General features: G+C 30.8%; 1 protein-coding gene across 2 annotated transcripts in view; it reads left to right on the top strand.

Moving 5' to 3' along the window:
• Window positions 1–23855, top strand: part of LOC129975744 (potassium voltage-gated channel protein Shaw-like) — a 365504-nt gene that overhangs the window by 149436 nt on the left and 192213 nt on the right. For both annotated transcript variants that reach the window (XM_056088933.1, XM_056088934.1), the window contains exon 2: window positions 18916–20483. In XM_056088933.1, the coding sequence (XP_055944908.1) occupies window positions 19971–20483 (513 nt within the window). In that variant the 5' untranslated portion in view covers window positions 18916–19970. The remainder of the gene's footprint in view (window positions 1–18915; window positions 20484–23855) is intronic.

Genomic DNA, 23855 nt, shown 5'->3' on the forward strand with positions numbered 1-23855 from the left:
TTTTGCAAATAAATGTTTTTAAAAATTAAACTTTGCTTTCAATATTAATCTAATATTATGAAACGCATTAATATATCGAAGGCTTCAGTTCTAAAATATGTAGTGCTTTTATTCAGATTGCGCTTAAAATAAAAGATATTTCGAAGTTGGGTTGGCAGCCATAAAGCAGTTTCTGCGGGCGAGAAAGTGCTAAATGCGATACATAAAACTCCATGACAAAATGCCATTCGTCTAAGGAAATCCTTACATTTTACTTTCTTGGAAGGCTTCCAGAAACACTAAAAAGGGGATATTTCGTGCAGTTCAAGATAAGAAAGTCAAGGATATATCAAAATTATATTAAGTTAGAGAGAAATTATGATTCTCTTCGGGAAGAAATCAATAATAATCCACGAAAACTCATTTTGGAATCTGGTGATTTATTAATAAGAATTCTTTTAGTAAGCACATTGGGCATTATTAGGATTGGAATTTTTTTGTTGAGAATCAAGAAAGTTCGAACCTAAATTTTCTTTAAGAATTCATTTTAAGAATGACCCCTCAGTAATTAAAAGAATCAAGGAAAAGTACTTAAAATTTGGTTCGAAAATTAGATATTGGACGCTTTTACACTCTAATATTCTTATGAATCTGTAATATTACTTCCCTGTGCACTAAGTCTCATAATAAAAAAGGATTTACAGATATTTTATTCGATGCTAAACGAATGACAAATCAATGATTTCCCCCGATCTTGGCGACAAACTTGGTAATGTTTTGAAGTTTTGGCGATAAAAATTAATCTCTTGGAAAATGCGAGAATTACGGCAATATCTCTATCAGGAATTAGTTCCAAAGACTCTACTAGGTTTTTCAATGTCTTGTTAAAACAAAAAACTATATATAGCTTAAGATTAAAATAATAAGACGATCTTATGAATTCCCTCTTTCAGATCGCAGGGTAAATTTTTTAGCTGCTGTATAAGGGCAGTTGTGCCTAAATTTTGTAAAGAATTCAATTTAAAGATCTAATGTTACAAATTTAAGGAATCAAGAAAAGCGCTTTGAAAATATACAAAATGCATTTCACCACTGTTATTCTTATTGGACGACATTTACAATATTGTAACAAATCTGTAATATTTCCCTGCGTGGAAAATCTCCTAGTAGAGAAAAGATATTTACTAGATATTTTAATGAATGCTGAATGGATGCCAAAACAATGATTTCCCCGTTTTTGGAGACAAATTTAGCAACTATTTGAATATATTAACGACAAAAATTAATACTATGGAAAATATTAGAATTATGGCGATATCTCTATCAAGAGCAAATTTCAAAGGTTCTTCCGTCCTCGATCAAAAAAACTATAGATAGCTTAGGAGTAAGCGAATGAGCGACAATCGTATATTACAGAATTTATTTTATTAGCTACTGTCTAATTTCTATTGTACCTAAATTATCTTAAAGCATTCGATTTAAGGATTACATTTTATGAATTTAAGGATTCAAGAAAAGTGTCTTAAAATATTCAAAGTGTATTTCATCGCTGTTATTATTAATGGAGGCTTTTACATTTACAATATCGTTACGAATCTGTAATATTATTTCTTTGGGCAGTAAGTCTCATAGTAAAGAAAAGGGATTTACAGATGCTTTAATTGATGCTGAATGGATGCCAAAACAATGATTTCCCCCGGTCTTGGCGACAACCTTGACAACCATTTGAAGATTTTGTCGACAAAAATTAATACTATGGAAAGTACAAGAATTATGATGATATCTTTATCAGAAGCAAGTTCCAAATCTCTGCTAGATTTTTCAATGCCCTATTGATAAAACTATCTGTGGCGAAAGATTGCTGCAAATAAGACAATCGTAAGAATTCTTTCTTTAGAATATGATCGAGGAGTGAAATTTTAGCTATTGTCTGAGCTTTATTGTGCCAAGGTATGTGACTACTTTCGGGATTAATTTTTTGAGAGACTTTCCAAACCTGCTATATTTTTGAATATTTACATCAAAAAGATTGAAAAAAATATCTATGAATCCAAACAATAGTTTAATCCCAAAAGTTTTTTTTTAATTAAGAAAAAAAAGCCATTGCCAAAAAAAGCATTTTTTGCCTTAAAAGAGATATAAAGGAAAAATCTTCTAGTCGAATGGTTGTCAAATTATTTGCTTAAAATTTTGCAGATAGCTTATGGAATATATTATCTAGTTCCTGGACCAAAAAATAAGCTGTATTTCTTTTCATTCTTTAAATATTGACTTTCGAATGACAAATAACACGAAATTTTCAACTGTTTTCACATTGTGAAGCATTAAAACAACCATAAAATGTTTTTAAATTAAAAGATTACTTTTTCTCTTGTTCAGGAACTGCAAAACTTGAGAAATTATTATACCAAATTTGAACAAAAAATATACATTAATTATAATTTATGAAGTTTTTCGTAAAAAAATTCTATCCTTTTCTGTATTTGAGAAAATAGCATCCGAATATGTAAAACATCATTAAAACGTATGTAAGTGCAAATAAAAAAATCCGTCTAACTTCCCAAACATTACGCTTACAAACAAAATTCTGAAGGTTTTACAGAGAAACCTATTCAAACATAAGGATATTAAATAAAATAATATAAGATGTTCATTAATTATTGTCGGGGTTTCCGTACCTCATAACTTTCGAATAAAAAATATTACGCAAAAACCGATTACGTATTCGTCAATTACAACTCAAAAGAATTTTATTGACGATATTAAAGTGCAAAGCTTGCACAATTTGCACTTTGTAGGCATTCAGCTGAAGGCGATTATGTATTCGTAAATTCGCTGAACAAATTTTGACTTTTGATAATCGTGAGGGTTCTCGGAGCCCCATATTCTACAGTTATGTTTATTCACTTTTTCTGACACATGAAAAGTGGATTCGTCACTGAAGAACCATTTCCGAAGGTAATTTTCATCATCCTTAATTCGAGTTAAAATTTGTTCAGCGAATTTACGAATACATAATCGCCTTCAGCTGAATGCCTACAAAGTGCAAATTGTGCCAGCTTTACACTTTAATATCATTAATAAAATTCTTTGAGTTGTAATTTACGAATACGTAATCGGTTTTTGCGTAATATTTTTTATTCGAAAGTTATGAGGTACGGAAACCCCGACAATAATTAATGAACACCCTATATATATTCGTAGTTTCTCAAAAAAAAAAAAATCAACTTTTTAACGTTGTCACCTTCCATAATTTTTTAGAGATTTCAATTTTTAGTGATGCTACTTTAGGAACTTAATGCTTAAAATCAAGAAAAAATGTTTAAAAAATATTCAAAATGTGTTTCACCTGCTTATTCTTATTGGGCGCTTTTATATTTACAATATTGTTACGAATCTCTAATATTACTTCCTTGTACAGTTAATATCGTAGTAAAGAAGAGGGATTTACAGATATCTTAATGATGTTAAATGGATGCCAAAACAATGATTTCTCTCAGGCCTTGGCGACAACTTTGGCAACCACTTGAAGATTTTGACGACAAAAATTAATACTTTGGAAAATGCGAGAATTATGGCGATATCTCTATCGGTAGCCTGCTTCAAAGGCTCTTCTAGATTTTTCGATGCCCTGTTGGAAAAGCTATATATATAGCGAAAGACTAAAGCGAATAAGACGATCGTATCAATTAGCTTTATGAACGTGGAGTGATTTTTTTAGATGGTGTCTTAGCCCTATTGTGAATACATTTTTTATGGATTTTAATTTGAAGATGTCAGTTTAGGAATTTAAGAAATCAAGAAAAGTACTTTAAAATATTCAAAGTGTATTTCATTGCTGTTATTCCCATCGGACACTTTCACATTTACGAATCTGTAATATTATTTTCCGGTGCAGTTAATCTAGTAGTAAAGAAGGGCAATTTACAGATATTTTAAGAGTTGCCAAATGGATGCCATAAAAATGTTTCCGTCGTTGTAAGCAACAAACTTCGCAACCATTTGAAGATTTTGAAGAAAAAAAATTAATATTTTTAAAGATAAGTGAATTCTGGTTATATCTTTAAGGAACCAATTCCAAAGATCTTACTGAATTTTCATATGCTATGTTGGGAAACCTATATAAAAAGATAGGTAAAGCTAATGTAGGGAGGATGCTCCGTTTAGAATGGAATCGCGAAGTGAATTTTCTAATGCAACCTAAGGGCTATTATACTGTGCTGTATTGTTATTTAATTAGCGATTTATTGCTGGCGTGTGTGTTGTTGATTTCGTCTAGAATTGTTTTTTGCTACTTTTTTTCATGCTTTCTTTCCGTTTCCGATTTTGTTCAACTTCTCACTGGAACCCGCCAGATGAATTTTTCCCAGAAATCTGGAATGACACATTTTTTCGTTTGCGAAAGTGGAATTTTTCTGATATATTAAATTCCTTGATATATTAAAGCTCGATTTTCCCATTCTTTGTACAGTTCTTATTACTTTTATAAAATAATTATCAATTCGTCTGTTAAATTTAACTGAATTATGATTCAATATGAAAAGCGCCTAATAGAATCGAATTTGAAAAACAGTTACGATGGCATGATTATAATAATTATTTCTGAAACATATCATAGTTTGATAAATAAAAAAAATAATTATTTATAAAAATGAATCATTTAAAGATGTCCATTTTTTTCATGTGTAACTAAAAGAATATTTTTTATCAATAATTTGGAGCTCGATTAAAAATTTTGAATGCTTGTTGCCCTGAAACCAATTTTATAAACAAATAAAGACCTGATACTTATCTTAAGAAAAGAAATCCTAATTATTCCCTAAAAACTAATAATATATTATAAATTAAAAAATTCACATTTACTTATTTGTATTTGTTTAGATATAGTCAAAGTAATACTTAGATATTGTCTAAGTAAAGTAGTCGTAAAAACATGAGCGAACAATTCATGCATTTACAATTTTATTTTAGCCCTCGAATGCTCAAGACTTTATTCTACATTTCATTAATCCATTTAATATTTAGTTTATTTCTTGTTTTCAGCCTTTGTTCGTATAAATTTATGAATTTATTAACTGAGTTAAAGAAATTTTACATTATTTTAAAGTACCTATACTCCAAAACCTATGAATGTTTTACTATATATATTGCTAAAAAGATTGAAGATTATAAGATTATTATTATATGAAAAGGGGAGTATTAATTTAATAATAAATTAACATATTTTTTTAAAAACTTTATAGACAGCATAAATTGATGGAAACTATAATTGCTTAGTAATTTCAATTAAAGTAACTATTACAGCCTTATTGCCGATAAAATATCGTGACCTGTCTGGAATATATTTATTTGAATTCTCCCTATAATTTAGAAAGCTTTTGGAGAAATTGTTACATAATAATCTTTTGGATTTAATGAATTAATATATATTCTGAAAAATATTTATATAATGCTCGTTAGAATTAGAAAATGGGTTCTTAAATGTTGGCTTTTTTCTAATTGACCGAGGTCTTTCATTCTTCTACAAAATCTATTATAGAATAAATTGTTACGGCAATCTATTTGAATTATTTCAACAATATGTAATAGACTTTTGTTTTTAAGAAAGTATACTTTTTTTCACTCCAAACTGCATAAATAGAATTTCTCTAATCTTATTATATAGGAGGTTTTGAAAATATTTAACAAAAATGTAAAGATAAAACAAATTGAATAAGCAGATTTTGTATTCGGAAATTGTAGAGGTAATGGAGTATTAGTGATAATTAGATAGCGTGTAATTTGGCGACATCTATATCCTTGGCTATATTTTTCGAAAACATACCAAGAAGTTTGATCTGTTTTGAATTTTTTTGTTATTATTTATTAGAAAAAAATTAATAAACGGATATAGAAAACTGACAAAAGTAATTAAGAATTAAATCCTGAAAATGATTATTTTAGTATTACATTGGAAACATAGATAAACATTTTCAAACCTTTTTTTTTTTAATTTTTAATTTTACAACGTTAAAAAAGATTTAATGTAAATCTTAAAACAATCATACATAACTTAAAAATTATTATTATCATTAACGTTTGAAAGAAATAAGTTCTAAGATAGGACGTGACATTCCAAAGATCATTTGCAATTACTTATTTATTTTTATTTTTGAAGTATTTTATGTTCATATTTATTGTGAATTTTTATGCATTTAATTTTCAAATGATGCATTTTTTATATCTTAAAAGTATATTAAACTGTCAATTTGAAACAAATACATCTAAATTTTAAAAAGATTAGCGCGTAAGAAAACAGTTCCAGATTAGAGAATCAATTTCTAAAAAAAATAACAAATAACCAATATAAGACACAAATAAACATTTTTTAAAGATAATAAATCATTACGAAACTTCAAAAATGAAATGAAACATTACTTAGCAATTCAATTCAAATTCCAGCTGTAAAATAAAAAAAAATCGTTTCATTTTATTTTTCTATTTTATAAAATCAGACGATATTTACACGGTCATATTGTTTTCAAATTCGATTAGCATTTGTAAGTAGAAAAATTGAAAGAATTGCTTTCTTTGAAATATTATGAATCAACCTGAAAGAAATAAAAGTAAAACAACTGCTTAAAAATTGCACTTTTAATTAAAAAGAGATCTAGTTTTTGTTTTGTGTTTCACGAACATGATTTATTTCGCTTAAAAGCGAGGGATTTGAGTATCATCGTCTTATTATTTGCCATAAATGAGTAATCTTATTTTGAAAGGGCTCATTTTTTTTTAACCCACGATCCCTTTTCAAGAAAAGGATATAATTTAAAAAAGCCCTCCACCTGAGTTTTCTTTGGAGTTATTTTGCACCTACTTCAACATTAATAAAATAAATAAAATGTATCATTGGTTAAGAATGAATGAAGAGAAATGGTATTATATGTTGTTTCTCAATGAAATGTCAAAAGTCAGGATGATTTTGTTTACTGTTTTTATTTTTCCCTACACGAAAAACATTGTTACAGAATGCATTGTAATCATTAAAAAAATTGATCTTGAGTTTTTGATGAATCTGTGTTTCAGATATTCCCGAATGTGAAAAATATATTTTTAAAAATTTGTCTATGAATGTCTGGATATGTAGTTTTAGCATGTAAATTATGATCCAATAAATCTTAGCATCATTTTAGAACTTCATCAAACTTTAAATTAAATCTGCTAGGGGTTTAATCGTCTGTCTGTAATTCCGTTTGCATTCAAACGCAATAACACAGCGCAACCATTTAAATAAATGAAATTTGGTATATAATCTTGTTATTAAAATAAATATCAAATTATCAAATTTTGGTTTCAAATTATCGGAAAATAAATTGATGAAAATGCATTTAGTTTTTTTTATTATTATACTAATAAGCACATAACACTCAGATCAGGTCGCACATGACACAACCAAAGTTCGTCATTTCTATAAGGAAGACGGGAGTGGGGAGGGTACACTTTTTTTTAGAAAGTATGCAAAGTATGAAAGACCACTTCTAATGGTTTAAATTATACATGCACAAGCATAAAGAAATCTTAACAATCTCTTTTTCGAATTGTAAAACATTTTGAGTTATGTGAGTAGTGCACGATATTTTGAAGCACCCTGCATAGAAGTGAAAAATCATGTTTTCATTCTATTTTTGTTTTATGGGAGTGTGAAAAGTGGTAAGTAATATTATAACTGCAATTGTTGTTCTGTGTGAAATTTCTACTTCAATTTCAAATGCAAATTCGATTTTTAGGCATTATTAATTGACAAAAAAAAAAAACTTGTCAAGTATCTCTCGATAAATTCAATAAAAATTTTCACACCGATTTTTCGTAAAAATTATACGCTAATCCATGCAAATCATTTGTGGTCTTACTCAAGATGCATTATTTAAAGTGGAGGAAGGATGATCCATGTAAGAATTTTTCGGAAGACATTCCCCTTGGATGGTTCATTCAGGTGAATATACTGTTACGAATCTGTAATGCTGCTTCCCAGCATAGTTGGTTCCACCATCGGAAAGAATGTTTTACAGTCATTTGTATTGGACGGAGTCCGTGCGTCGGAAATCCCGGGGCTTGGCGACAAACTTGGCAACCATTTGGCGACTTTGGCGCCAAAATAGATTATACCCGAAACATCGAGAATTTTCCCGATCCGCCCATTAGGAACCGAGTTACGCCTCGAACGTTCCTGAATGGTTGAGAGGCTTCTAGCCCCGCCTTCTGAGACCTACAAAAGGAACAGCCTGCAGCTGCCTCAGTGGTCGTGAATTGAGTCGTGGTGAACCAGTAGCAGTGTAGAGTAGTCGGAATCGACGATAAAGAACAACTGGCCTTCCAGAGATAAGCGGAGCAGCTACGGTGTGAAGCCAGGGCTGAACTAAGCTGTGCGCTACTGTCTGCAGTAGAGTCTTGTTATATGCTGCTGTGTATGCTGTTGTTGCTGCACGTCTCGGCTGAAGATAATCGTCTTCTGTGCTGTATATAGTTGTCGTCTTTGTGCTGTCCTGTGTGTCTTCGTGTAAATAAACGTCGTTGTTTTATTTTCTACTGCCGCCTGCTGATTGAGCGTTCTTCACACCGTATAACTTCCACTATCCAAACGAACCCCTGAAATTTCGTAACAATACGATATTTTTGAAGCAGAAAAGTTGTACTTTACTTACTTTTACATGTAACTTTTTTACTTTACATTTACTTACTTTTACATGTAAGATTTTTTAAAACATTGACTTCAGATTTAAGCCTTTTTTGGTAATACAATTTCTTCTAGTAGTTTTTTCCGTATTGTGAAGTTAAGGGGGAAAAAAGACCCATAGGCTTTAAGCCAATATTTTCTTTGATATTTTAAGTTCTACGAATTCTAATAACTCCAAAGAATCTCTAAGATATTTTCTTTAATACTGTGAACTGGGACAACATTTGCCACATTTTTATTTTCTTTCAACCGCTTTTCAAACTAACAATGTTTTAAAATAATTCAAAACCATCATAACTATTAGTCTCGAACGTTATTTTATATTCTGCTAAGAAATGGTAATCTTAGTAAATATTTAAGAGTTGAAATAAAGTAAAAAACAGCGTTGGCAACGATACAGTTGAAAAGAGGCTGCTTTGCCAATTGCGTTATGATCAGACGAAATTCCTCATCCCCCCAAAAAAAACATTAAAAAATTTAACTCTGAAAATACTATATTAACTCTTTAGTAAAGCATTTTTATTTTTAATAGTATTAACTAGTTATTGTAAAGAAACATATCCAAAAATATTAAAACATAAAAATTTGAATTTTTATAACCCGCAAACTTTAAAAATGTTTTTAGAATTTTGTAATTTAAAATTGCATCAGTTTTAATTGTTAAGAGTCGATTATGTCTACGGTATTTTCTACATTCAGTAAAGTTTCATTTCCGCTCGTTTGAAATATTTAAAAAAATATTTCCTTTATTTATTTGAATGAAAATATTACTCAAATCCAACGTTTCTATACAATTGAGTGCTTTTATTAACAAAACTCTTAATGCTCTTTTCCTCCAAGAACATCTCCGCACCAAACCTTTCAAGGATTTATTTTGAAGGGAAAAAAATCCTTGGAAATGGAAAATAATCACAACTATATACATCTTTGCTGTTACAAATTCGATAGAAAAGTGCCATACTAAATCTCATCAGTCTATCTCAAAGCGTATTCAGTTATCTGATTACTGATAGACGTAATTTCAAAAATAAAATTGTTTTTCATACTTAGGGGGGGGTTGAAGTGTGCTGATATATAAAAAAAATTCCGAATATTTTTAACATTTACAAATCTCTCTTGTATGAGCAAGTGAAAAATCATACAAATTTTGAAGAAATTAACAATGTTTTATCAAAGTCGGCAAAACATTAAAAGAAATTTTTTTCTGTCCTTGGATAACAAATGCCTCTATAGAACGTATTCTCATCAAGATTCCATGTTAGACTAATGATATTAAACTTGAATTCTCCAATGAGTATGCTAATCCATGTGTTCGTTCCTGTGCTTGGCAAAAAAAGAGTAATGGCAGATAGTAACTTTTTAATTAGAAGCACAGATTAACCTTCGTTTCTATTTTTTTATATTAAGAAATAAGTTCACCTACACTTCTTCATGTATTGTATATAATATTGTTACGAAATTTCCGGGCTTCGTTTGGATAGTGGGAGTTATATGGTGTGGAGAACGCTCAATCAGCAAGCGGCAGTAGAAAATAAAACGACGTTTATTTACACGAAGACACACAGGACAGCACAAGGACGGCAACTATATACAGCACAGAAGACGATTATCTTTAGCCGAGACGTACAGCATACAAGACTCTCTACTGCAGACAGTAGCGCACAGCTTAGTTCAGCACTAGCTTAACTCCGTCGCTGCTCCGCTTATCCCTGGAAGACCAGTTCTTCACCGTCGCTTCCGACTACTCTCGACTACTACTGGTCCACCACGACTGCTCCCCGGCAGCTGCAGCTCATTTTATAGGTCTCAGGAGGCGAGGCTAGAAACCTCTCAACCAATCAGGAACGTTCAAGGCGTAACTCGGTTCCTACTGGACGGATCGGGAAAATTATCGATGTTTCGAGTATAATCTATTTTGGCGCCAAATTCGTCGCCAAGTCGCCAAATGGTCGCCAAGCTCCGGGACCTCTTAAGGAACCAACTATGCTGGGAAGCCGCATCAGATTCTTAACAATATAAAGGATTTTAGAGGGAATATCATGAAATGTCATTTAATGAATCCTTCCTCACTTGTAAAAGAGGAGGGAAATGACCCAAACCTTGATCTATATAGAAGATCTTTTGCACATTTAAAACTTTGTTTTTTCTAAATGAAGATTTCATACTTTTGCTTTTAGGATTGTTAATAGATGATGTGATTCACTTCCAAAATGCCATCTTGTTGGCTTATTTTCATTTTAAAGTTGAATATTAAGAAATAAATCGGTAAAACACTTATAAAATTAATCCTAAGTTTATATCAATAATAAAATAAGAACATTCGCAATTTTTATTTCTAACCCGATTATTAGGCAAACAAGCGTGTGTATGTGTTTTTGAAGTGAGCACCTAGTAGTTGTTAGCGTGAAATTAGCACCTAGTAGTTGCCATCCAATGGTTAATAGTAAGGATGTGTATTCTCAAATTCACTTTGAAGTGTAAGTATTGGCTTATTGACTGTAAGATGACATAACAGGTGACCTTAGTGCTTTTTAATTCAATTAAATATCTCGATGCTGTAGACAAGAATATAATGGTAAAGCTGAATGTTTATATGAAAATCTTTAAATCGACAATTGCTCATTTTTATGAAACATTCTTAAAATGGTTCTAAAAATTCACTATATTTTTTTTTTCTTTATTAACCGTGAGGATCCTGTCTAGAGATAGCTCTTCTCTTTAGGATAAGAGAATCAAATTCGAAGTTTGCTTTTTCAAATTCCCCAAAAACTCAGCTTTCAAAAAAATCTGAAGTTCCCCTTACTTTCTCATATGCGTAGTATGGAGAAAGTTTAGTAATCTTTAAAAAAGTCGAACTCAATATTTTGACGAATCTCCACGTTTTTAGACTTTCCTGAATTCGAAAAACACATTTATAGAAAATATCCGTCCGTCTGTCTGTATATGACAAAGATAACTCAAAAATGCTTTGAGCTAAACAAATGAAATTTGAAATTCAATTTTTATTCTTTATTTGTATATTTCTTTCAAATATTGAGCAAAGTCTACTAAGAGGAAGTCTATCCTGCTGTTCGAATATAAGCTAATACGATAAAAAGAGAGGTGGGTGGGAAATTTGGTAGACAGATTTAACATATATATTGTAGTTTCATTTATCAAATGGAGCTGTATTCAACAAAGGGGGGCATCTGTCGATCTATGTAATTAAATAATATGTACAGCAAAAACTCAAAAAAGTAATAAACTTAAATCACATACCAAATTTGATATATTTTTCAACTATAAATGTAATTTCGTGTCAAATTTCTGTTTCAATTGGTTGGGAAAAGGAGAATAAAACACAAATTTGATTTTCGGATACTATTAAATACATGCCAAAGATTAATCGCCAAATAACTCGCCAAGGATGACACGATAAATTCAGTAAAAATACCAAATTCACGCCAAATGTTAATATTTCGTGACTCTGGTACGCCAATGCCATGCATGACGTCTTATTGGATGACATCTTTAATAGAGAATATGTGAGAAAGTTCTGGAAAGACCACTTCCGCTGTTTTAATTTTCCATTTTATTAAAATTTAAATATATGCATTGCATGCTATATGCGTTATGTTGAAATGCCTTCCCTCTGGCGTTATATGGAAGTTTAAACTGCGGACTCTAAACCTATAGACCCGCATCAAATCAAAGCGCGAAATGACGACAGACATTTCAAACCAACCTAAACTAGATCAGAATCTATTGTATGATAAATGCCACCCAAATGCAATTTTTGAAAATATTCAAAGCTGAAAAATATTTTTATCTTTATTTGTTTTAGTATGATTTGAAATTTGATTGGAAATTGTGCAATACTTTCATTTAAAGTTATTTTATAGTTCTAAATGGGAAATTCAAAATTGAATAGTCATACCGCACTGCGCGCACACACACACACACACACACACACACACACACACACACACACACACACACACACACACACACACTAGCTTACCTCAGTTTTAAGCAGCCTACCTTTTGTGTCAACTTTAATACACTTGAAACTCCATTGAGAATCGGAACTTAACGTTGGAGAGAGGGAAAAAATCCAATTTATCGCTTTCTCAAAATCATAAATATTTTCCCTTAAAACTTTCCGAAAAAGACTGACATAGTTTTCTTCGCGAAAGAGGAAAGAAGAAACGACGATGAATAATTAATAACAGATTTTCTAGTCGACAACATGAGCTCGGAAGTTTTATATTCCTTCAATGTTATCGAATTGAGTGGGAGAATTTTTTGTATTTCTTTTGGGTCGTAAAAAGATGGTATTTTCTCATCCCTCTCACCATAAAAGTCGATTGCCTGGCTTAAATTATCTGGTTATCGAGGAAGAGGGATTAGGGGCAACTTTTATTGCGGATTTATACATAGCTAAATATTTCATTAATTAATTATTTGATTAATTCTTGAACAGGAGATGATATTTTAGGGCTTTCAGTTTGCTAAATATGCATTTTTTTTGTATATGTATTATAGAAAAAGTATAGTAATTGTTAAATTCAAACTCGAGAACTTTGAAGAGTCTCCACGTTTTGACCACTCTTAGTTCAAAAAACGCATTTTTGAAAAATGTATGATTGTCTGTGGTAGAGAACTCAAACACGATCTAGACGAATGAAATTCGGTATATATTTATATCAAATTCATAGATTTCTATAAAAGTTTGAGCAAAATCCCCTCGACAGATGTCTGTCTTTCCGGCTGTTCGAAAACAATTTAAGAAGGCAATTACAAGACAAAGAGAGTTAAATGGATAAAATTCGATAGAAATTTAAAATCTATAGTGTATAACACTTGTAAAATTTTTAGCCAAATTCAACAACGGGTTGACCATCTGTCGGTCTGTTCTTTCAGAAACATGTAAACGTGATCATTCAAAATCGCATTGACTTAATCCCACATCAAATTTGATATATTTTTGTGACTACAAGTGCAGTGTTGTGTCAAATTCTTGTTTCAATCGGTTGGAAAAAAATTGTTTAAAACACTAAATAATTAAGATTTCTCATACAGAATCCTTTAACTTATCATACCGATGTGAAAGCAATGATTATCATGTGCATTTTTTGTTAGTCCTACTCTCACCTTAAACATTCGACGCACTGGATGTCTTGAAACTCTAGAGAAACTGGAACTCACATAATTAAGAACGATTCTAATTTATTACAGCCTGAAAATCATAAATATTGTCACCTAAAAGCTTGTTTAATCTTTCTTTATCAAAGAGGAAAGAGAAGTCATGATGGATAATTAATAACTGCCTCCCCAGTTGTCACAGCTTTAATTGAACAGTTCTTCAACTTCATCATAGCTGAAGAATTTTTTTTTCTTGTCATAAGAGATTTTTTTTTCAGTGAAAAACGTTAAGCTTATTTCGTGAAAGATAATTATTCTTTAAGATCTGTTCTTTTTTCAGATCTAACAAAACATTTTTACTTTCTATTATACAATGTAACACAAAGAAAATTTGAATCTGCGTTTTTGATGAATCTTCATGTTTCGGACTTTGCTAAATTCGAGAAAAAAATGCGAGGACATTGAATTTGGGTGTCTCTCAAAATCACTTTGAACTTTATGGACAAAATTTGATATATGCACCAAATTTGAAGGTTTCTATCCAATTTTGAACGAAATCCATTCCATGAAGTTTGTCTATTTGTCTTTCTGACTGTAAGGGAATACAATATCTATAAACATAAATACATATATATGGAATTTAGTACTTTTATTTATACTTCTTAGCATGTAAATTGTGACCTAGTGTGATGTATCATGTATGGACCGATAGATTGTCAATACCTGGACAGATTTCATTTAGAATTCGATAATTTTATATTTAAACACAGAACTTTGTGCTCAAACTTTATTTTTATAACTTATAAGCACCAAAACTTTGCACCAAATTTTATCCATTTTGCATTTTGTAGTCATTATAATCACTTATACTCGGACAGGCAAACAGAGAACATTCTTCAGAAATTGGCTTAAAATTTCCAAGAATTCTACAAATTTTGTGTAAGCCCACTCCACAATTTTACCCATATAGATGAAATTGTTCGAAAGTTATAGTTGTTCACAGATATAATTTCAAAAAAAAAAGTGTTTTTTGGGCTAAAAAAGCTGTGAAACTTAGAAATTCGTCAAAGTATTTAGTTCGAATTTTTTGACGATTACGATACTTTCGCTTTATATTCTTTATATAGCAAAAAGTAAAAATAGACTATCTATCAAACATCCTCAAAAAAATGATGAATAGAAAACAACTTTTGTATGTTTGCTACACTAAGCTAACAATATGCCATTGGTCGATTTATCAAAGTACAGTAGAACACATCGATTGTCAGTTTCACTGGAGAATCGATGATTAATATCTTTTGGCTGACGCGAAAGCTCTCTGGGATTAACTTCTCGGAGACAGATCTGCTACCAAACGATAAAGAAAGGCAAAAAAATAAAATAATAAAAAAAATTCCGAAAATAAAAAAAAAATATTATTTAAAAAATACTATAGTGGAGTTTCCTTGAGAGGAAATTGGTTTCTTTGGAACAAAAATGGCTTTAGGTCCAATCACTCTGTTGCCAAACGCGTGGGAGAAAATATACGAATAAAAAAAAGAATCATTGGAAAAAAATTTCTGTCTATAAAGCTTAAGCTCAAGATAATATTTAAGAACAAAAATTACTTGGTGCTCTAGATATATAGCAGGATATAGAGTTTTATTTTGTTCTGTAAAAAAAGTTTGATTTCACTTGGATAAAAAAATTCGTCGGTGGAAAAATAAATATACTTTAAATAAAGTATAGGGGCCGTTTTAACGGAACAACAGTGTTTATAAAAAAAGACACGTTTTTTTTTTATAATTTTAATGATATTTAAGTTAGGTGACTAAATTTTAAGTTAATTTTGAGCAAAATATATCGGAAGTTTTCTGTGCAATATTTTTAATTTTTAAAAAGTTTTCTTTGTAATCATTTGAATTTTGAATCATTCATTTTTTGAGAAGTTACATTCATTATTTATATATGCAAATTGCACATTTTAATATTTGTTTACATCTTTATATGCTATTTTTCAATTTTAAACCGCATGCATTAAAATGAAAAACTTTTATCCAAATTTAATAAAATATTTTTTTACTTTGTTATTCAGTGTCTTTATATTAAAAGATTTTTGTAGTTGTCTTAAATCTTAATGAAAAAAATTGAAATATCATGTTAGTTATCACTCGAAATCCAATATTTAAAAGTTGGATAGAAATGTAGCTTATTTTTTATTTTAAAATTAATCAATATATTTCTTAAATCGTCTGTAAGATTTTCAAATTAACATTTAAAAATCTACTTTTAAACTACTACTACTATTACTTTCTCTAAGAAATATATATATATATTTCAATTTTCAAAGCATTTTAGGCTTTTAATTAATGTTTTTTATTTCATTTATATTTTTTCAATCTGTTTTATAAAAACATTCAAAACTAAATATTTTTAAGAAATATTTTCTAAAAATTCTTCTTGGACGATGTTGCATACATTAAAACAGGATTTCGTAAAGGTGAATCTCATTTAACGGAGTAAAAAATTTTTCATCTTAATTCATCTAATATTGGAACTAATAATAGCTCATATAACTGTTGTGATCCTAAGTTTTTATTATAACTATTATGTATAAAACTATATTATTACTGAACATTTTTTAAATATAATCCTAACTTTCAACTTCATTTTTATTCCACAATTCAGAAATGCCAACTGAGAGGAAAATGTGACTTTATTTTAAATCCCACAAGCAGATATCCTGTAACAAAATGAAGTATTTTATTCATATTTCTTACTTCTGCATGACGTATACAATTTTTGAAGTCGTCAAATTGTTAGACTTTCAAATTTTGATTTAAATCTGCGCTTTTGACCTCCATTAACTCGAAAATATTTTTGAAACTTTGTTTTTGCATATTTATAGATATAATCAGACCAACAGCAAAACGAATGTTAAAGCATCAAAATGTTTGTGAAGATATAAGAATTAAAACTTTATGTGACAATACTTTATAAATATAATATTATTTACATCATTCATATCACTTCGTTCTTTATCGCATTCATTCATTCATTTCTTCATTCTTTATCGCATTCATTCATTTCTTCATTCTTTATCGCATTCATTCTTTTCTTCGTTCTTTATCGCATTCATTCATTCTTTTCTTCGTTCTTTATCGCATTCATTCATTCTTTTCTTCGTTCTTTATCGCATTCATTCATTCTTTTCTTCGTTCTTTATCGCATTCATTCATTCTTTTCTTCGTTCTTTATCGCATTCATTCATTCTTTTCTTCGTTCTTTATCGCATTCATTCATTCATTCTTTTCTTCGTTCTTTATCGCATTCATTCATTCTTTTCTTCGTTCTTTATTGCATTCATTCATTCATTCTTTTCTTCGTTCTTTATTGCATTCATTCATTCATTCATTCTTTTCTTCGTTCTTCATCGCATTCATTTCTTTTTATGCAATTTTATAAGATTTAGTGTACATTTCTAACGAAACATTTTGCAATCAAAATGTTACTTTATTTCCCGATTTTTTAGGGTTATGAAATTTTGTTTGCTTATGTGTTCTCGGAAATATAGTACTTTTTTTTTTAAGAACTTAATTTTTTATGCTAATCGATTAATGCGACTAAATTTTGATTCTATAAAAATTGAACACCTGTCAATGAATTTGAGAAATAATTCATTTCATGATTTCATAACATTTATAATACTGAATTATAAATTTGAAACTGGAAAATGGGAAATAATTTAAAGGATAAAGTTCTTCTAATTTACTATTGAATATTTTTTTAAAAAAATCGTTTCCCAAAAGCCATTGGAAGTCAGTCATCTTGATTAATATAAATGCTCTTCTATTTTTTTTCTTTCTTTTCTATATAAAACTCATGGCATAATTCTTTAGTAAAGGGTGTCCCAAAATTAAAGATTTGAATTTGCCATCATTCGTGCAATAAAGTGTTATTATTAAAATCCATTACTATCCAACCCTATTAAAATCCATTTGACAGTTGATAGTTTAGGGTTAATAAAACTGGATCGTTTCAAGATAAAATAACATGTCTTCATTGCTGAACAATATTTCAAAAAGTAATGAGTCTGGTGGCCACAGTTTGAACCTTGAGAATCGGCTGCCACAATCGTGTGATTTAACCCCATTGGATTTCGTTTTATGGGGATATTTGAAGTTAAAGGGCTATGTCAACAAATCTATAAGCACGCATGCACTAAAGGAAGAAATTCGATGCTGCATCAAAGAAATTCAGCCATATTTAAACAAAATGGTCATGGAAAATTTCAACGAGAGAGTGCATACGAGCCAGCAAATCGGTGGAAACAACTTGCCCCATGTGTTATTCCACACATAACCCTATCTTGTGTACTTACGATTCAATAAAAATATAACAATTTAACCCTTTAAAGTGCCATTTTTTTCTAGTCATATTATGTTAAAATATTTTTAGGCTTGAAATTAGAATAAGAAAAGCGATTCATTTAGCTTATTATATAAATTTGATTAATTCATTTGGTTAATTAATAATTAAGTATCAAATGAAGACACTCATTTTGTGTAAAATAAAGAACTAAAGCATCTAAGTTTTTGTCTTTCTAAAAAAATTTGTCAGAACTGATGCCAACCTACATAAATTCGTACGAAGATTGATAAATTTGGTGGGAAGCTTACTTCCCACGGCCCCAGAAAGGGTTAAAGGATAAAAACTGTTTATTTAATTGAAATCCTGCATTAACATTTTCTATCGTGTAATACTCCATTTTCACTAACCTAAACTATCAGCTGTCAAATGCTTTTTTTAAATGGGTTACCAACACTTTACAAAACAAATGGTAGCAAATAGAAATCTTGCGTTAATTTTGGGGCATCCTTTATTTTTTGGAAATATGTGACTGATCAAAATATTTTTCTCATCTATGTAATAAATCTATCATTTTCCTTTTTACCTGTTCGCAATGTTTTAAACCTGTTGACAATGATTTAATATTTAAGAGAGGATTTATTGAGATTTATTCTTCAATGAGAAGTTTAATTCTGAATATTATTTTTGAATGTTTAAAATGAAATTAGTCATTTTCTTTTGTTATAAAATGCTTTTCTTTTTCATTTCAGACATTCTTTCTTAGACTGCCAGCCTGAAATTCATCAGTTGAAGAAACTGAGTTATGGAATTCTGCATCAAAAGAGCGCCAAAAATAAAGAATGAAACAAAACTTTCTGCTGGAAGAGTAACAGAAATTGCTTATTTTTGCATATGTTGACTAGAATTGTTGAAAGTTAAAATTTCTTTTTTGTTAAACCGAAGTGAAAACAGTCGGGGAAAAAAATCGTTTCTTCCAAATTGTTAACTTTTTGAAAAGTAATACTTTACTAATCTTGCATGAGGTCACTGTGATAAAACAACTATTCAGATTAGAAACTTTTATATGCTTCGGAGTAATATTAGCAATAAATGTGTCTATAATTCTTCTCTTATGACACTTGTTAGAAGGTTTTAAACTCTGATGAAATTTTGATGACTATCGTTCAACGATAACTATTAATTGAAAATTAATTTCAAATAATTATTCCTTTTCATATTCTGAGTTATCAATAATTACTGTTTACAACCACAATGGGAGCTAAAAGCGTTTCCCATTTAATTATAAAAGGATTTTAATAAAAGGACAGTTGTACTGAATGTGTTTAATCGATGGATCAAAGAAAACTCTTGTGTTCAATTGCATTGCCAATTATTAATTTTACTATTTTTATCCTGGATTTTCAATGTAAATATTTTCGATGATTTTTGGTGGTACTAACTTATTCTCGTCGTCCTAGGCTCTAGTTAAATAACTGCATTGTCGTTCTTAATACAGTAAGAACATTGAACTTACTCTTATAAGAGTACAATCCTAGTTCTGGAAGAAAAAGACAAATATGACGGACCAACAACGCACACGATATTTACATTATGTCTTTCAAGTAGTGTTTTCATAGTACTTCTACTACTACTAATGATGATGAAGAAAATGTCTGATCCAAACAAATGAACTTTCTTGGAACTTTCCATTCACAAAGAGCGTCAACTGCTACGATGAACTTCTTTTACCATTCATAATGTTCCAATAATGGACGTAGGTAATAGATTACTCAATTAGTAGAAAATATTAGAGCACCACCTTAAAATGAACCTGGACGCCGAGAACCGGGTTGTCCTGAACGTTGGAGGCATCCGGCATGAAACATACAAGGCCACTCTGAAGAAAATTCCAGCCACCAGACTCTCCAGGCTGACAGAAGCCTTAGCGAATTACGACCCTGTCCTCAATGAGTATTTCTTCGATCGCCACCCCGGTGTCTTCGCTCAAATTCTGAATTATTACCGTTCTGGTAAGCTGCACTATCCCACCGATGTCTGCGGCCCCCTTTTCGAAGAGGAGCTCGAGTTCTGGGGCCTGGACTCTAACCAAGTCGAACCGTGCTGTTGGATGACGTATACTCAGCACAGAGACACCAAAGAGACCTTGGCGGTGCTAGACCAACTGGATTTGGACACCGAGAAGCCAAGTGATGAAGAGATCGCCATGAAGTTCGGGATGGAGGAGGAGTTTAAGGCTGGGACGCTCTCATGTTGGCAGAAGATTAAGCCAAAGATGTGGGCACTTTTTGACGAGCCTTATTCTTCTACCCCAGCTAAGGTGAGTTCATTTTTTATTAATATATTTTTTAATATTAATTTTTCAAGCTCCATCGGTCTTTGAAAATGCTTGAATTTTCTTTTGATGCAGGAAGGAACATGCTTTTTGTCAAGCTCCTAAAATGTCTTTTAAAAATAGACGAAATATACATGCATTTTTTAGGAGCAAAAGGACAACCAATTTATTTACTTTTGTTTTGAGGGTATGAATGTATTGTACTAATCGAGCACCTAATAGTAGCATGTATGAAATATTTATTAGTACGCGTCTGGGGGCTTAACAGTGATGGTACTTGCATTATGTTCTAGAAACCCACTTTAAACTCTATGCACTGGTTTATTCATTGCAAGATGAGCACAACAGGTGTTTTTAATGCTCCTCATTTAAGCATCTAGAAGTATTAATTTAGATAGTAATAGTGGAATTGTGGGTTAATGTGAAAATGCTTTGTTTAAGTTTATCAGTTTTACTTTTACGTCAGTGTAATTTTATGGCCCTTTCATTTTCTTAAGTCTTAGAATTTTTTTCTTCATTGAGCGATTTTGTAACTGTTTAGAAATTCGGAACCAGAAATCATAGGCTGAGTTTGCTATTTTTCGCAAATATTGTAATTTCAAGCAATCAGGAAGTTACGAATTTGTTTCGTTTTGCTTTTTTTTCACTCATAGGTTTTTCCTTTTTTATTTTACATTTGGAATTTTTCGTATTTTCTTCTTTACTCCGATTTCAACTTCTATGCTTTATTTTGTTTCACTTTTATATTTTTATACATTTTTCATTTTGTTGAATCTGTTTTGTTGTTTGCTTCTTTTAATAATTTCCTTTTACCTGAAAATATCTTTTTATCTGACTACGTATTTGTTATTACACACTTTATTTGACCCATATAGTTTGAGAAGTCAAGTGTTAAAATCATACTTCATCTTTTCATTGATCCTATCTATTTTGTTTCAAGAAATATCTGATTTTATGGTATGATTACAACACACATAAATCTCTGAATATATTTTCCTGGGGCTGTAATAATTAAGACTTCTATAAATACCAACCGAATAATGCATCGGTGTAAATCGTCCATTCTTCCAATAATATTCTTTCTAAATCCAAACTTTATTTCAGCCCCTTTTGTAAAGAGGAAGAAAAAATAGCTTCAAGTGACATGTCACAAATACAATACGTGTCCCAAGGGTTGAAAATCCCACTTCCAAAACTACCAATATTTCATCTTTCTCCCGCTTCTGTCAAAACGACCATAAAATAGGACAAATATCGCAGCCAAAAAACTTCATCCAATAAAAGAGGGTCTGATCAATGAAACACAAAAGTTCGCATTCTTCTTCGCGGGAACCGTTATCACGGAAACTCGCATTATCCTACTTCACGGCTGCACATCGATTGTATTTAAAGTTTGAGATTTCTCAAGAATATTTCACGGTGGCAGCAGTTTGTATGTTTACTTATTTTATTCCTCGATTTTTCAATTTATTTTAAATTGATTTTGGTAATAGGGTGGAGTGTGTTTTTGCAATCAAAATGAAACATTTTTCAGAATCAGAAATGCTATTTTACTTTAAAACTATGCTATCTTTATAAAATTATCGTTGCTTTTCATGAATTACACAATAATTTATTCGATAGTGACGATTGTGTCCTGGATGAAGTAAGTTGATGACACATGCTGTTTTTTATTTGGTTTATTGGTAACATCAACAACAAAAGGCACATGAATACGCCATAGTATAGCAGGCCTAGAGAGCCGAGATCACACTCCTCCTAGTACAGGAGTCAAGTTCACTTCTGCTGGAAAAAAATATACTAAACAGGGAGATCACGTGATACATGATTGGCAGCTATCTCCACCCAGGAAGATCAAGTGGTTAACTGAATTCCTAACAATCTTTAAAATCCTTTAAAATCCCCTCGGTGAATGGATGGCAAAATCTCGACTTCTATGAATAATTGCTCATTAGTCTACGAATTAACTTCTGATAAAGAATATAGATTACATTTTAGTACGTGTACTGGAATTTACACCGTAATATGAATCGATTTTTACCTCCTTGTATATGTAGTATAGAGAAAATATAGTAATCGTGAAAAATTTCGAACTCATAATTTTGACGAATCACCATACTTTAGGCCTCCCCGAGCTCGAAAAACACATTTTCAGAAAATGCTTGGCTAAATCCTAGGGACGGGTACCGCCAAATTTGGCACCAAACTTTAAAGATAAAGTCGCCAGCGTCTCTTGAACATAGTCATAATATTGAGAAATAAAATTCTGACCATTACAGCGTCCGCGCGGGACTTGGAGAGAAAAATTTGGTGGAAATTCGCCAAATAGACGGGTACGACCGGAGTTTAACCCCGTGCTCGCGCAATTTTCAAAAATTCCCAACTCTCAACAACGGTCTTGCGCCGTGTTTTGCGAAATGTTCAAAAGCGAGGGAGCAGATGTCCAATCATAGCGCATAATAAAGGCGAAAGATAATAGGTTTGCCAATCTAGAGAAAACGGCGCGTGATCGCATCTTGGCGAAGAAAGGGGTTAAACTCCGGTTCAACAGTCTGTCTAACTGTTATATAATTTAGCACGGTAATTAAAAAATGAAGAGAACTAGATAATTAAAATTCGGCACACATATTTAACATCTATAATATAGACACCTGTCAAATTTTGAGCCAAATCCAACTACGGGTTGACTGTTGGTCTGTTCTTTTAGAAATATGAAAACGCGATCATTCAAAAGCGCAATCACTTAAATATAACAAATTTAGTATGGGATTTTGTGATTATAATGCAGTTATTTATCAAATATTTATTTCGATAGGTCGAGAAAAATGTTTCTAAAACACAAATTCGATTTTGGGATACTATTAACACATGCCACGTATTAATCATCAAATAACTCGCCAAGAATCACATGATAGATTCCGTAAAAATCTAAATTCACGCCAAAAGTTAATATTTTCTTAACTATTGGACGCCAATATTTATAACAGAGTTCTCTGGCATGACAATTTTATTAAAGAGTATGCGAGAAACTTTTTGAAAGACCACTCCCACTGCTTCATATGCAGTTTTTATCTCTTTATAGGATCTGGTGGTGGCTTGGTGAGAGTTTCGAATTCTAAGAATGAATTCTGATAAATCTTTGAAATAATTTATGATAAGCATTTCAAATCGATGTGCATGAAATAATAGTATCTTGGTAACAGTTTTGATTTCTAAAAATTAAATCTGATTTGTCCATTAGTAGTCAGATTTAATTTGGATTAATTTGCTATAAACAGTTTGAAGTGTTAACACAAAAAAAAAGAGGTCTATTCTTTTGCGAAAGAGGTTGATAACATCGGGCGCATGATTGTTTCA

This window comes from Argiope bruennichi, chromosome 7 (genome assembly GCF_947563725.1).
Source record: "Argiope bruennichi chromosome 7, qqArgBrue1.1, whole genome shotgun sequence".
In the NCBI taxonomy this organism is placed as follows: Eukaryota; Metazoa; Arthropoda; class Arachnida; order Araneae; family Araneidae; genus Argiope; species Argiope bruennichi.